The sequence below is a fragment of the Capricornis sumatraensis genome, chromosome 4 (genome assembly GCF_032405125.1).
Source record: "Capricornis sumatraensis isolate serow.1 chromosome 4, serow.2, whole genome shotgun sequence".
NCBI lineage: Eukaryota > Metazoa > Chordata > Mammalia > Artiodactyla > Bovidae > Capricornis > Capricornis sumatraensis.
In genome coordinates this window covers 45693820-45710191 of record NC_091072.1, presented here as the reverse complement: position 1 = coordinate 45710191, position 16372 = coordinate 45693820, and the positions used below count along the sequence as shown (strand labels likewise).

Genomic DNA, 16372 nt, shown 5'->3' with positions numbered 1-16372 from the left:
ATAACAGATTGATAAGCAGCATCTAACACTGAAAAATGGAAAAATGAGATATGGATTGGGATGTTGGAAAATTGATGTTGTCATTTGTAATATAAGTGGTGCCATTAAAGATTGTTTAAAAGTAAGTCAGTAGAAATAGCCCAAAATGCTTAAATAAAAAAATTATTTTGTGTACTATATTGAAAAATGACTTATACAATATAAGCAAAAGAAAGTTCATTTTTTTTTTCACCTGGTAAATAGGCAGCTGGTATCTACATGTTGGTAAATTTCTATTTCCTATTAAAATAACGATATTCTTAATTAAACTTAAGTAGATGCATACAGTCTTACTGCCAAGAATGACTTTCAGTGTCAGTAGTCCTAATGAGTACAACCGATATATTGTTAAAGTAAATAAGACAGAATATAGATAAATAAAATAAAGAAATTTTGTTCTTTGTGCTTCCTCTTTTCTTTAGAAAAATGGGCTGCTTTTGCAAATATTAAATGAGGCACATGAATACAATGCCAGATTTTAGAAGTTTGTTCTGATCAATTTCTTCCCTTTGAAATATTTAAAATTGATTAAACATTGAGAATAGAATATAAACAAAGAAATGCCTATGTGTTTTGGTTGGCTTTGCTTTTAAGTTTTTATTATGGAGAATCTCAAACATTCACAAAATATAAAAGGGTAATCAGTCCCATCAGCCAAGCCCAGGAGCCATGAATCCTTGGCCAGTCTTTCCCCATCAATATCCTCATATACTTCCCCCCCCCCCCCCGCATATTATTTTGAAGCAAATCCTGGATATGCCATTTCATCTGTAAATACTTTAATGTATAAATTTAAAAGATAAAGAATCTCTTAAAAAAATGCAACCATCACACTAAATTAACAACAATTTTTAAATTGCTTATCAAGTATCTATTCAAGATTCAAATTTCCAGTTGCCTCACAAATGTTCCTCTTTGAATCTGCATACAAACAAAGTCCAAACACTGCGATGAGTTTATATATCTTTTATGTCAGTTTTCATTTTTAGGTTCTCCATCTAGGTTCATCTCCCCACTCTTCCCCCAGAAACTTTATATAGTTGCATGTTTGGTTTGTCTTATATTTTCCATGATCTGGATTTTGCTGTTTGCACATCCATGGTATAGTTTAACATGTTCCCTTGTCTTTTATATTATCTTTAACTTGTAGTTGCATTTGGCAATTTGATGAGATTCAAGTTATTATTTGGGATATATAGGGGATAACTAATTTATAAGTAATATTTTATTCTTTCATCAAAAGGTATATACTCTCTGACCATCTCTCTTTTTGAGATGTTAGTAGCTATTGGTGCTTAAGAACCTAAACCTGTTAGTTCATTAAGCGTCTCGGAGTGGTGATATCCTATATTTATCATTCCCTTCATTTGTTAGCTGGAATACTTTCAACAAGAAGAGATTTAGTATTTACTAATTGGTTAACATTAGTGCCCAGTTTTTATTTTTTAAGATAGAAGTAGAAATGTTTTTACTCTTTACTCAACAGATTTCAAAATGAAGAGTTAATTTTCTGTTATCATACAGCAGTAATAAGCAAGTAGTTTTCTAAATATCCTTAAAAAATAATAGAGTTAAATACTATCACCATTCTTATCCTCACTGATGTGTAATTTATTCAATTTTTGGCAATGGGAGCATCTTCAGTTTGGCTCCTGAGTCCTTTCTGCATGGCCCTAATAACTCTGATAACTTCTTCACTATTTAGGATGATAAGATGTTCCAGGCTCACTTTCTTGTTTCCTGCCTCAGACCTGGAATCGGCTATTTCTCTAAGAAGTCCTGATACCTGTTTTTAAAAAGCTGCAGTCATTGTCTTTTTATGATACACAATATATACCAGCCATTTAAACAAACTGAAATAGAAATATGCTAATAAATATGTTTCTATTTTAATAACATGTTTCAGAGTCTTCGAACTAGTAACAATCCTCAAATTATAAAATAGTCAAAATATATCCCTGTTGTATAAAAACAGCATGCAAAATTTTGATGACTAGTGTAAATACATAAGAGGTCAGTGTTTCATTAAATTGCTTATTAGGAATTTGAAAGAGATCTGAATTTTTAACTGAAATGAAAAGGACAGTCTAGGAAATGGGTATGTTACAGTTCAGGATTATAAATTTACAATGAGCGTACAAGGTGAGCTGTAGACATCTGCACATGCTGTACCCGAACATTGTCACTGCTTTCCTGGAAAGCTGTGATTATTTTATATTTACCTCTGTCTCTGCTTTCCTGATAATCAAGTCTTTCTGATGGGATGGATTTCAGTTAGATGTTTCTAACTTCCCTTAAAAGGCCTTGTTCTTCCCGTCAGCATAGTGGTGGGATTTACAGTCTTTAGGTATCTTGAGTAAGAACAACAGTCATGAAAAGTGAAAGTGAAAGTTACTCAGTCATGCCCGACTCTTCATGACCCCATGGACTGTTGTCCATGGAATTCTTCAGGCCAGAATACTGGAGTGGGTAGACTTTTTCTTCTCCAGGGGATCTTCCCAACAGTCATAAAGGCTGATAATAACTTCTCAGCCAACAGAGGACATCAATATTTTCATTCAAAAGTTAGAGCAGGAGGAGTCTGTGAGGTTAGGAAACTATTCCTATTCTATTCTCCCTTGTACTCCCAACCCAGAGTTCTCAGCTGGAGTTTTACGATCCTTCATAGGAAATTAGCAATTTGTCACATTTCTAATGTTTACTTAAGCAAATATTTTACAGTCCCACTGATGTGGTTTTCTTGTAGATATCCATGACCTTGTGTTTTCAAATGCATTCTTTCTGGTGTAACTTTCGAGAAGCTAAGCCTTTGTAAAGCAGGGCCATATGTTGAAATAGCTCCAACATATGCATATGGTCATTTAAGCTAACATACCACTTTCTTTTGTGAGAGAACTTGAGACATGTCACATAAGTGGGCAGTCATTTCTATTGGTTAGAATAAGCAATTTAAGAAAAATAAGTGAAACTAAAAATAATTTTTAATCACTCATGCTAGAGTTTGATGCAAATTAGAGTGAATGAGAGGTATGGTAGAGAATAGGTAAATGATAGGTGTAAAACCTATTTCTCCTATTGTGTTGAAACAGATAAACTGCCCACATTTTCTTATGGTCCTCTTAGGTCTGGCTTAGGAGTGTTTTGGATGCTTGGAGTATCTTAGGGGTCTGGTGCAGAAGAAACCTGGCAGGTTGCAGTCTACAAGGTCACAGAAGAGTTGGACACAACTTAGTGACTAAACAATGATAATGACAACAAGCATGGAACACAGGCCTGTAGCACACAGATACAGTGAAATCATTGCCAGAGGCAGAAATTGTGGAAAGGCAGGTTTTTCATGAAAGAAAGCAGAGTGAAGTAAATTTACTTAACCCAAATGGGAGAAGGCGAGAAGGAGGAGCCAGGTTATAAAACCAAATGTGTTAGCAGCTGAAGGAAGTTGACACATGAAAAGTTTTGAAGAGAGCAGAAGGATGTCAGGAATTGAGAGAGTTCAGAAACCAACATTTCAATGTCATCATTGCATTTTATATGGTACCTGGGCCTCTAGATTGGATGTGCCGAGAGCAATTAAAACAGTTATAGCAGAGTAGGGGCTTTTGGTGGCTCAGTGGTAAAGAATCTGCCTGCCAATGCAGGAGATGCAGGTTTGATCCTTGTGTTGGGAAGATCCCCTGGAAAAGGAAATGGTAACCCACTCCAGTATTCTTGCCTGGGAAATCCCATAGACAGAGGAGTCTGGTGGGCTATAGGCCATGGGATCTCAAAGAGTCGGTCATGACTAGTAACTAAACAAAAGCAAAACAGAGTAGACATAACTATGAGATGAGATCCCTGAAAAATAAGGCATGATTATATTCCATTCTGATTGATGAAGTCCCCCACGTTAAAACTTGACCATGAGGAAAATGTGTGAACTTTGTAAATATAATGGTTTCCTACCACTATGCAGTTAGTTTGGAACTATAACAATGACAAAATTCCTGGAGCCCAGAGGTCAAGAGCTGAACCTCAATTGTTTCATCATCAGTTGTGTGACTCTAGGGAAATTGGTTAACCTCTTTGAGCTTTACATTTCCTTATCTATAAAATGGGACTAGTAATAGTTTTAACTTTATGGGCTGTTGTGAAGTTTAGATGGGTTCATACATACAAGGAACTCAGAATAATGCTGAATAAATGTTTAAGAAACAGGTATTTCAGCCATCATTGTATAGGCAGTTTTATGAGATAGCAATATGAAGCCACTCTGCATTCAGTTCAGTTCAGTCGCTCAGTCATGTCTGACTCTTTGCGACCCCATGAATCGCAGCACGCCAGGCCTCCCTGTCCATCACCAACTCCCAGAGTTCACTCAGACTCGCGTCCATCGAGTCAGTGATGCCATCCAGCCATTTCACCCTCTGTCATCCCCTTCTTCTCCTGCCCCCAATCCCTCCCAGCATCCGAGTCTTTTCCAATGAGTCAACTCTTCGCGTGAGGTGGCCAAAGTACTGGAGTTTCAGCTTTAACATCATTCCTTCCAAAGAAATCCCAGGGCTGATCTCCTTCAGAATGGACTGGTTGGATCTCCTTGCAGTCCAAGGGACTCTCAAGAGTCTTCTCTAACATCACAGTTCAAAAGCATCAATTCTTCAGCACTCAGCCTTCTTCACAGTCCAACTCTCACATCCATACATGACCACAGGAAAAACTATAGCCTTGACTAGATGGACCTTTTCTCTGCTTTTCAATGCACTATCTAGGTTGGTCATAACTTTTCTTCCAAGGAGTAAGGGTCTTCTAATTTCATGGCTGCAGTCACCATCTGCAGTGATTTTGGAGCCCAAAAAAATAAATTCTGACACTGTTTCCACTGTTTCTCCATCTATTTCCCATGGAGTGATGGGACCGGATGTCATGATCTTCGTTTTCTGAATGTTGAGCTTTAAGCCGACTTTTTCACTCTCCTCTTTTACTTTCATCAAGAGGCTTTTTAGTTCCTCTTCACTTTCTGCCATAAGGGTGGTGTCATCTGCATATCTGAGGTTATTGATATTTCTCCCCACAATCTTGATTCCAGCTTGTGTTTCTTCCAGTCCAGCGTTTCTCATGATGTACTCTGCATAGAAGTTAAATAAGCAGGGTGACAATATACAGCCTTGATGTACTCCTTTTCCTATTTGGAACCAGTCTGTTGTTCCATGTCCAGTTCTAACTGTTGCTTCCTGACCTGCATACAGATTTCTCAAGAGGCAGGTTAGGTGGTCTGGTATTCCCATCTCTTTCAGAATTTTCCAGTTTCTTGTGATCCACACAGTCAAAGGCTTTGGCAGAGTCAATAAAGCAGAAATAGATGTTTTTCTGGAACTCTCTTGCTTTTTCCATGATCCAGTGGATTTTGGCAATTTATCTCTGGTTCCTCTGCCTTTTCAAAAAACAGCTTAAACATCAGGAAATTCACAGTTCATGTATTGCTGAAGCCTAGCTTGGAGAATTTTGAACGTTACTTTAGTGAGAAGTAAATTCCAACGTTGGATTTTGAAACAGAAGAAGAAATAAGATGGCAAGAATTATGATAAGTCAGAAATTCTTTTATTATAAATTAGAAGAATGGAAAGCAAGTGGATTTTGAAGAAACTAACAGACTGAGATGCAAATCCTGAATCTACGTTACTTTGTGGCCTGTTTTCCTGATAATGAAGTCTTTCTGATGTTATGGATTTCAGTTAGATGTTTCTAACTTCCCTGAAAAGACCTTGTTCTTCCCATTAGCATAGTGGTGGGACCTACAATCTCTAGATGAGATATCTTGTGTAAGAGCAACAGTTGTAAAGACCTATGCTCCTTGACTTTTCTTTGCCTCAGTCTCTGCACTTGTTCAGTGATGGTAATTTTATGTGGTAGGATCAATGGTGAAGATTAACTAATCTACTTTATGAAAGCTTGTGACTAAGGACTGACACACAATAATAATTCAATTAATGCTATTTTTCCAGTTCCAACAATCAAATTGCTTTTTAATTTAAAAATACTGGAATCTGATGTGATAGTATTTTAGCCCTACTCTTATCCTTTTCCAACCTCATGGGACAAGGAATCTGTGGGGCTAGAGGGAGGTGCTCACTCCACTTTGGGTACATACCCCAAATATAGTCACTTTGGGGATTAGAGTTTCAACATAGAAAGTTAGGGGGCACATAACTCAGTCCATAGCATACTCGTAAGCAAGTGTCAATTACCTAATTTTGTAGAATGCTGGTTCAGGCCAACTGCATCCTAATTTCATAAAAAGAAAGATGTCTCAGGAGAGCTGAGTGGCAACAAAAATGACTTTCTTCAAAGAGAAACCAGAAAGGGGGGTGAAGTGGGTGAAGAACCCTAGTAAGTTCCTTAGTATCCACTGTGGGGGTCCAACGTATCACCTCATTTCCTTTTACAATCCTAACAACAGAGAGGAGGACAGACTTGGATGCTTATTTTTTAAGTCATACTCCAAATTATTTAAGGCATTATAAAAAGATCAAGAGTGAATGCTTAAAGTCAAACTGGAGAAAGGGCTCCAAGAACTATTATGAAGGTCAGTGTTACAATTGGGATAAAACAAGTTAGTATCAATCATGACTCTAGATTGATCATTCTTGATATAAAAGTTACATTTAATTAATTTAATTAATAAATTATGTAGTTCTTAAAATTGTCTCATGCATAATTTCATTAAAAACTCAAATAAATATAATCATAATAACTATTCATATAATTAATGTTATTTTCAGTTAAAGCTGAAAGTCAGAGTGACTATTAAGACAATTAATGTAAATCTACTTGTGAAAGGGAGAAAAAGAGAAAGAAAGAAAAATGTCAGTCAACAAATTGAAATAACAAATAAAAATCCAACTGTTATAAAATTACTAAAAATCCCAGAGGGTCTCATTATCATTTGACATAAATTCTTACAGATTTATTTATTAACAAGAACCGCTAAAATGAGTATTGATCTCCATCTGCAAATAAAATTAGGATTTAGCAGAAAGAAGGAAAAGAAGTAAGAAGGGTTTTCAGACTCTAAAGCTGTTTTTTCAATGTTTTGTGTTTTACAGTGTGTGTGTGTGTGTGTGTGTGTGTGCACCTATAAGATAATTAAATTGTATAGGTTATTTGGTGCTTTGGCAAAGAGTTCTCTGGTAGAAAGCTTTGGTTTCCCATTGTGTTTATTGTGTTGAAGTAAGGTCAAGGCTAAATTTGGAGTGGTACTGGATTTTCGCCATGTGACAGTTATCTCTTGGGAGATTCCAGTTTCTTTATTGAAATGAAATGTTTGAATTTAGATGGTTTCTGAGATTTATTAGGGAGCATAGGTTTAGTCACTCATTGCACTTACTATTGCTTTCACAAAGCACTGAGTCTGCTTCCACACCAAATGTAATGAAAAGCCATTAAGTGAAACAGCTCTTTGGGGGTTTGGAGCATACAGCCCAAGCATGCATGAAAGCAATGATGCTACCAGCTCATCATTTGGGGGTTTGGAGGACTCAGGCATTTCTCTGTCAGAGCACCCTGAGGCCAGAATAGTCTGGAAACTCCTCTAAGGTCTACTGCTGTGTCTGTCGATTACCAAGCTTGTTCTCAACATCTTTGTCTTTGATTTTTTTTTAAGGCTATAACATCTACATCATAAACAAACAAAACAAAAAACCCAAACCTAAAAAACAAGGTTTTTTCTTACACTAAAGTAAAATGTGTTTCACATTTTATGTGTTGGCCTTGGTCCAAATTAAATAATCTGGTACAGTCATTACAGGAACTTAAGACTTTAAATACTGTTCCTCATCGTTCCTCTTCTCTGGGTAAGCTTTACTACCTTAAAGAGCTTATTTTAAAGAGTTTGTTTGGGCACAAAAAGTGTTATAAACCATTGTTGCTTAGCTGCAAATTTTGTCAAATATTCTACTATTGCCTGTATATCTGACTTGAATCAGATTATCAGTTACACCTTTCCTTTTAGGTCTAAGACAGCTTCTGAGAGATAAGCCCAGAGGCCTCATAAGGATATTTTTTCTTAAAATTGTTATGACATAATTTTTGTATGTTGTGTGATTGTGCATGTGTGTGCTCAGTCGTGTCTGACTTTCTGTGACCCCATGGACTCTAGCCCACCAGGCTCCTCTGTCCAGGGAATTTTCCAGGCAAGAATACTGGAGCGGGTTACCATTTCCTACTCCAGGGCATCTTCCCGACCCAGGGATTGAACCTAGGTCTCTTGTGTCTCCTGCATTGACAGGTGGATTTTTTTTACCACTATGCCACCTGGAAGCCCTTTGCATGCTAAAATCTAGCAAAAACAGAGTTGAAATATGGAAAACCATCTTTCCTGTCCCCCATAGTGAAGATGACTTCTTGTTCTAGACCTATGAATGACTGTGGATGGGGAACAGATTATTCTTACCAAACTTTCCAACTACAGTGGAATATTCAAGCAATCATCTATACACAAGTATTCCTCATTTATGTCTTTTAGGTTATAATGGTAGAATTAATGATAAACCATTATAACCAGATGGCTAGGGTTGTATGGAATTAGAGTTTTAGTTTATCTTAGGCACAGTCTAACATTTTTTTTCCTTTTTTCTGCAGCTATGTGGTGCCATTATCCTTTCTGTAGCTATTTCAATACGAGCAGGGAAAATTGGTCAAGAGGTAAATAAATATGTTATTCCACTGACAAAGTAGTTTATTTCTCTTATAGCGATGAAAGTAATGATAGTAATAATAAAATGTTTTTATAGCATTTTCCTAACTGCCTCACATAATTATTTGTGCTAAGTGATTTTATAATTTAGTTAATCAAGATTACTCACTGTGTGCCTGGCACTGTGTTAGGCATTAACGAGTCCTTCTGGAGAATGAAGATGTTACTCCCCAAATAGGAAGATTGCATTGAAAGTAGAGGTGAGAAGGGGCCAAAGCAGAAATAAGCCTGCTTCATTATTTGTTAAAGTATAGCCTGATTAAAAAAAAAGAAGTTCATTCTAAGACTTTCTCCACCAAAATAAATAAATAAATAAATAAATAAATAAATAAAAGATAGCCTGAAATTATCTACAGGATATAGACTGCTTTGCCTCTCCAACCAAGAGAAATTTTTGTACAAGACATTGACAATTAATTTGGCTGATTCCCAGGGTGAGGTGGTGCTCCAAAAGGAAAGATGGTAAGATGTTTTCTTGGAGAAGAATTACTTGAATCTGTTTTATTTCTTTTTTTAACTGTTTTAACAGCAAAATTCAAAGAGAGTTGTAATGACTTGGGGCAGCTGGTGTTGAGGGTAATCCTTTGTAACAGTAAAAGGCTGGTCATAGCCTTGTAACTCAGCAGTTGACTGGTGATGTCCAACTTCCTGACATCAAGATAAGATTAGAAGGATCCCATTTCTCCCACCACATGCCATTCCATGGCTGCCAAAGCACTTATCAGGATTTCTGCAGGTCTGGAGGAAGTTTAGTTCATACAGTTAATTCTGGCTCTAGTCTTTATTTCCATACACGTGGTTTCTGTTCCGTACCACAGTGTCACAGTGTGGAAAGAGTGTGTGGGGGGGGAGGGTGTGTGTATGTGGGGTTGTTCTGTCAATTTTAGTCAGCACAGGTGCCTGGCACCATTTCCTGACTTCCCTGCTCCCTTTCTCCTGTCTCCCTTCTTCTCAGGGATGTCCCGCCCTTGAGATTATGATTCTTACCTCTTGCAGGGCAGTTACCTTGTGCTCTTCTTATCTGGATTCTCACCACTGTTCAGGCTCACATATTCTACTTCTAGGGCCATTTCAAAGTGTTTGCCCAGGTAAAGTTTCCTCTTTAAGAGGACTATCAGTTCCTATCTAATAAGTATTAAGATATTCTTAAAACAAAAATTCAGGTAATGCATTATCTATTAAAACTTATTTGACCGTCGTGCAATTATATGCTATTAGACATAATAACCTAGTTGAAAGAAAAAGCAAGTTGACATCTCTTTTTATTCTTTTTCCTAAAATGGGTGGGTTTTCTGGACCTTTCTTTTTTTTTTTCTTTCCTCACCTTCTCTCTTTCTCTCACTGGTTCTCTCTTGTTTTTCCTTCTTTCTTTCCCTCCTTTTCTTTCCTCCCTCTTTCTTTCTTTTCCTTTTCTTTCCTTTAAAATTTGCTTTCTACCATTAGAGAACCCAGAAAACCACAGTGGTGATTAAGCACATCTTCATTCTGAGCCTCGCCATGGTGAGGACACTGAGTCGGAGACAGGTGTGACAATGAGTTGGTAACATTCTACTCCATCTGGACTTTGTTGTTTTATACTGATAAATATAACTGTGACTTCTGGATGTCCTTGGATTCTGAAATTTGAGCCAAGAACAGTATTCAAAGATGTATAGAATCATTGAGAAACTGATGTCTGACTTGGGAACTCATAAATAAGCATAGAGATTAATAGCCATTGATTTAGAGGGTGCTTTTCCTGGTGGCTCAGAGGTTAAAGCGTCTGCCTGGAATGCGGGAGACACAGGTTCAATTTCTGACCGGGTTCGATCCCTGACCCAGATTCGATCCCTGGGTTGGGAAGATCCCCTGGAGAAGGAAATGGCAACCCAGTCCAGTACTCTTGCCTGGAGAATCCCATGGAGGGAGGAGCCTTGTAGGCTACAGTCCATGGGGTCACAAAGAGTCGGACACGACTGAGCGACTTCACTTCACTTTGGCCTTTTTTAAAGATGTGTGTGCAACCTGTATTTCATTTAAAAATTTTATTGTGTTTCTGGTAGATGTGGAAATGCTGTATTTCCCCCCACTGCTTCTGGTAAACAAACTTGGTGTTTAGTCTCAGAAATTACACACATTGAATGTATTAAAGAGCTGTCCTTGAGAGAGTTACTCCAAATCTGGGGATAAGAATGAGTTAATAGAGCTAGACGTCATCTTGAGTTATATTTTGACTCTTGTACTCTGTCTCTACTCCCTAAACAAAAGGCAGTATCATCCAGGACAACTTTAACCAGCTTGACAGACGAGAAATTGACTTATATTTATCCAAAGTCAGTGACAAAGAATCAAGACCGTGCAGAGGACCAAATTTTACTACTGGAAAAACAGGAGAAGTTTTAGAAGGGGGAGACCTGAGAGCAAACACAGAAAAGAAGGATGCCAGGATGTCTTTGTGCACATCTTTCAGCAAAGCCATGGGTACTAAAGTGTCCCCTAGAGATGCCTTGTTCTCCCTCAGGATGAACTCAGTCCTGCATGAAGCAAAGTGTATGTGCAGCCATCCTAGGAGATTCCTTATAATCCAAAGAGGACCCTGAGCCTTCTTCTTCAAGGTTCTGTCATGTCCTTTTCTATAGAATTCCCCCCTCATCCAAAGACACACAGAGGCAGTGTTCTTCCAAGACAGCTTTTTTTTTTTTTTTTTATTAAATTTTAAAATCTTTAATTCTTACATGTGTTCCCAAGACAGCTTTTAAAACTCTGCTGTCTCTCCCCTGAGGGCTTCCCAGGTGGCACAGTGGTAAGAATCTGCCTACCAATCAATGCAGGAGATGTGGGTTCAATCCCTGGGTCAGGAAGATCCCCTGTAGAAGGAAAAGGCAACCCACTCCAGTACTCTTGCCTGGAGAATCCCATGGACAGAGGAGCCTGGTGGGCTATAGTCCACGGGGTTGCAAAGAGTCGGACACGACTGAGCCACCGTGCACACACATCTCTCCCATGACACAAATACCTGAACTCAAATGTTCATTTTGTTTCTAAATAAGAATAGCCACTTGTTGGGCTGGTCTTAAAACAGTGACCATCATGTAGCCAGCACATCGTTTTCAGGCCACATTGGTAGTGGGTTGCTGTGCTCAGATCAGTCTCATAGAAGTGCTTCATTACCTGCCAAATAAGTGCTGGCCACACTCTCCAGGGGCCTCCCAGGTGGCTCAGTGGTAAAGAACCCGCCTGCCAATGCAGGAAACTCAAGAGATGTGAGTTCCATCCCTGGGTTGGGAAGATCCCTTGGAAAAGGAAATGGCAACTCATTCTGGTATTCCTGCCCAGAAAATCCCATGGGCAGAGGAACCTGAGAGGTTACAGTCTGTGGAGTCGCAAAGAGTCAGACACAACTGAGTGACTAAACAACAGCCACAACACGCTGTTCACATCTCACTGGTAGCTATTTGACCTACTGTTTCTATATCTGGGTTGTCTGACCAAAGTACCGATAACTCCGCTGGTGAGGCTTCAACTGTCTTGGATGTGTTAGGGTTTTCCTGACTGGCTATGATGTCATGAAACAACGTTTGATGGTGGGTGGGTTTCCTGATGCTGCTTTTTTGGGTTGTTATCTGTCTTCACTCAGATGCCATGCCTGGTTACTAACAAAACTGATTTCTTAGCTCCAATCTGAACAAGCAAACCAATTAAAAAAGAAAGAAAGAAAGAAAGAAAGAAAGAAAGAAAGAAAGAAAGAAAGAAAGGAAGAAAGAAAGAAAGAAAGAAAGAAAGAAAGAAACCAGAAAAGCCTGAAAAAGAGGCAAAAAATCTTAAGGACTTAACCAAGCTTTCTAAATATGCAAACTGAAACATTATCTGTAAGCATCAACTCTTAAAGACAAAAGAAGCCTTGGGTATTCACAGAGGCTGACTTAATTCCTTTCATAAGTGGGAAACTGGAGCCCAGTAAAGTTAGTTGACTTTCATGGTTAGAAACTAATTTATAAAGGCTCTGACTAGAATATAGATTTTGTTTTAGTGTGCTTACATCTTCGGCACATTCCTTCCTTCTGATTGTCAAGCAAAGGCTTTGTCTAGGCTATGGATTGATTTTAAAAGTCTTTAAAAATGTAAAGATCATGAGTAGTAGTGTTCGTTTGTTTTTTGGTGTTTCCTGTTAAAGGCACACATCTGCATGCTGTGCCGCAGATCCCAGAAGGCAGCCTCTTGGCTAGTGTAAGAACTAGTGGTCTGCCTAGAAATAACCCAGTAGATAAAGCTCCTGAGAGATGAATGGGCTGTGCACAGCACTCATATATCACACAGGCACAAGGTTTCATTGTTTCATTGTGATTTGCTTCTGGTCATATCTGTAGAGCAAGATATCGATTGAGGCTAGGTTATAGTGAGGAAGGTTATGTACGTGGGGGAGAGAAGAACCAAATTATGCAGGATTGGTAGTCCAGCCCATCATAAAGAGACCTAAGGTGTTTTCCTCAATATCCCATTTCTAAATAGTCAGGCAAAATAAAGAGTTTCTGGAAGACTCTATAGACTATGCCTCCTGGGAACGAGATAGACTTGATGTGAAATATCAGGAACTAGACTTATCTTCTTAGTTTAAAAAATGGTTGGTTTGTTTTGGCAAATGTATAGACCTCTGTAATCACTATTACAATCAAAATGAGAAGAATTTTTATTAACTCATGAAAGTTTCCTCATATCCCTTTGCAATCTGTTCCCTCTTTCCTTGATACTCTGCTCCAAGTCCATCACTGCTCTGATTTCTATCATCATAGCTTAGATTTACCTACTCTTTTTTTAATTCCCCATCTAGTTTTTTTTTAAATAAAATTATAGTTGATTTACCATGTTATGTTAACTTCTGCTGTACAGAAAAGTGATTCAATTATACTGTACATATATATGTATATTCATTTAAAATATCCTTTTCCATTATGGTTCATCACCGAATATTGAATACAGTTCCCTGTGCTATACAGTAGGGCCTTGTTGTTTACTCATTCTGTATATAACAGTTTTCATCTGTTAACCTCAAATTCCCACTCCATCCCCTCCCACCCCACCTTCTCCTTGGGACCACAAGTCTCTTCTCTAAGTCTGTGAGTCTGTTTCATAAAAGCTCATTTGTGTCATATTTTAGATTCCACATATAAGTTATATGATATGGTATTTATCTTGCTCTTTCTGACTTACTTTTCTTACTATGATAATCTCTGGGTTCTTTGATGTTACTGCAAATGGCATTACTTTATTCTTTTTAATGGCTGAGTAGTATTCCATATTGCAAGTGTGTGTGTGTGTGTAGCATTGTATGACTATCAGACAATGTTTGAATATCAGACATTGTAAGAATAACAGAGCATATCTTCTTAAATTTTTTTTATTTTTAATTGGAGAATAATTATTTTACAATATTGTGATGATTCCTGCCATACATCAACATGAATCAGCCATAGGTATACATCTGTTCCCTCTCTCTTAAGTCTCCCTCCCACCTCCCTCTCCATCCCACCCTTCTAGATGATCACAGAGCACTGGCTTTGGGTTTCCTGTATCATACAGGAATTCCCACTGACTCTACATTTTAGATATGGTAATGTATATGTTTCTACTCTCCACAGTCATCCCACCTTCTCCCGTCTACTGTGACCAACAGTCTGCCTTTTATGTTTGCATCTCCTTTGCTGCCCTGTAAATAGGACCATCAGTACCATCTTTCTATACTTTCTCTATATGCATTAATAATGATATTTGTCCTTCTCTTTCTGACTTACTTCACTCTGTATAATAAGCTCTAGGTCCATCCATCTCATTGGAACTGACTCAAATGCATTCCTTTTTATAGCTGAATAACATTCTATTTTGTATATTCACCACAACTTCTTTATCCATTCATCTGTCGATGGACATCTAGCTTGCTTATATGTCCTAGCTATTTTAAATAGCATATATAGCATATTTTCTTTATCCATTCATCCATTGATGGACATTTAGGCTGTTTCAATGTCTTAGCTATTACGAATAGTGTTGCTTTGCACATAAGGATGCATATTTTTTTGAATTATAGCTTTATCTGGATATATGCCTAGAACTAGGATTGCTGGGTAACATGGCAACTCTATTTTTAGTTTTTGAGGAACCTCCATATTGCTTCCATAGTGACTGCACCAGTTTTACCCCACCAACCATGTAGGAGGGATCCCTTTTCTCCACACCCTCTCCCTCACCTTTGTAGGCTTCATCATGGCCATTCTAATTGATATGAGATGCTATCTCATTATAGTTTTGATTTGCATTTCTTTAATAGTAAGCTATATTGAGCACCTTTTCACATGTGTGTTAGCTATCTTTAGTCCTTGTGGAAATGTCCACTTAGTTCTTCTGCCCATTTTTTGATTGCATTGTTTTTGTTGTTGTTGCTGTTGATAGCATGAGCTATTTGTATCTTTTGTAAATTAATCTCTAGGTCGCATTTTTGCAAATATTTTCTCCCATTTTGTAGGTTGTCTTTTTGTTTTGTATATGGTTTCCTTTGCTATGCATAGGCTAGTAAGTTTGATGATATCCCATTTGTTTATTTTTGCATAGATTTATCTATTCTGGATTGCTATATAAATGGAATTATACAGCAGTCACTATTTTGAATATGGTACATTTAGCTCAACATAATATTTTAGAGATTTGTTCATACTGTTGAGTCAGTAGTTTGTGGAACTTCAGTTCAGTTCAGAGGAACTTAGGCTTTATAATTTAGCTAAACTGCCATAAAAACATATTTATGATTCTACTTAGGTATAAAACACAAAATATGCAAATCAAAGATCACATCATGGATAAAACTACTGATCCTTCTAAACTTAAAAAAATTTTTGTTTGAAAAGCCTATTGCATTTCTTCCGTCCAACATCCAATATAAATCTTCAAAAGACATAAAATTGGAACATTGGACAAGTAACACCTCAAAAGAAGGTAAGCTCCTTAAAGGCAGGAATTTTTGCTTGTTTATGTCACTATAGCATCTCAGTGTCTAAGAACAGGGTTTGGCATATAGTAGTTCCCCAGTGGATATTTGTTGAATAGCAAACATCAAGAAAAGGAATTTTCCATCATTAATCTCTTTTTCATTTTCAGATTCTCACTCCTGGGGATGCTAACCTTAGCCCTTTTATTGCTGTGAATATATTAATTTTTGTGGGTGCTGTCATCATGATTCTGGGTTTCCTGGGATGCTGTGGTGCCATGAAAGAAAACCAGTTCATGATGATTTTGGTGAGTTTTCCCAATGCATCCCAATACCCAACTTTCAGACTTTGGAAGATTATCTCCCATCCCCATTATCTGTAAGAAGGACTCATGAAGATTGATGTAACTCTCACTTTATTTAGAGGGTTTGGTTGTGGAAGCTAATATAATTATCTCAAAATATAGGGTACCCTGAGAGAAGTAATCCAAGTCTATGCCCCAACCAGTAACACTGAAGAAGCTGAAGTTGAATGGCTCTGTGAAGACCTACAAGACCTTTTAGTACTAACACCCAAAAAAGACATCTTTTTTATTATAGGAGACTGGAATACAAAAGTAGGAAGTCAAGAAACACCTGGAGTAACAGGC

The 16372-nt window shown here is 37.6% G+C and overlaps 1 protein-coding gene across 1 annotated transcript in view; it reads left to right on the top strand.

The window, feature by feature from the left end:
* Positions 1 to 16372, top strand: part of TSPAN8 (tetraspanin 8) — a 35025-nt gene that overhangs the window by 718 nt on the left and 17935 nt on the right. Inside the window, exons 2-3 of the mRNA XM_068972240.1 lie at positions 8653 to 8715; positions 15893 to 16030. Of these exons, the coding sequence (XP_068828341.1) occupies positions 8653 to 8715; positions 15893 to 16030 (201 nt within the window). The remainder of the gene's footprint in view (positions 1 to 8652; positions 8716 to 15892; positions 16031 to 16372) is intronic.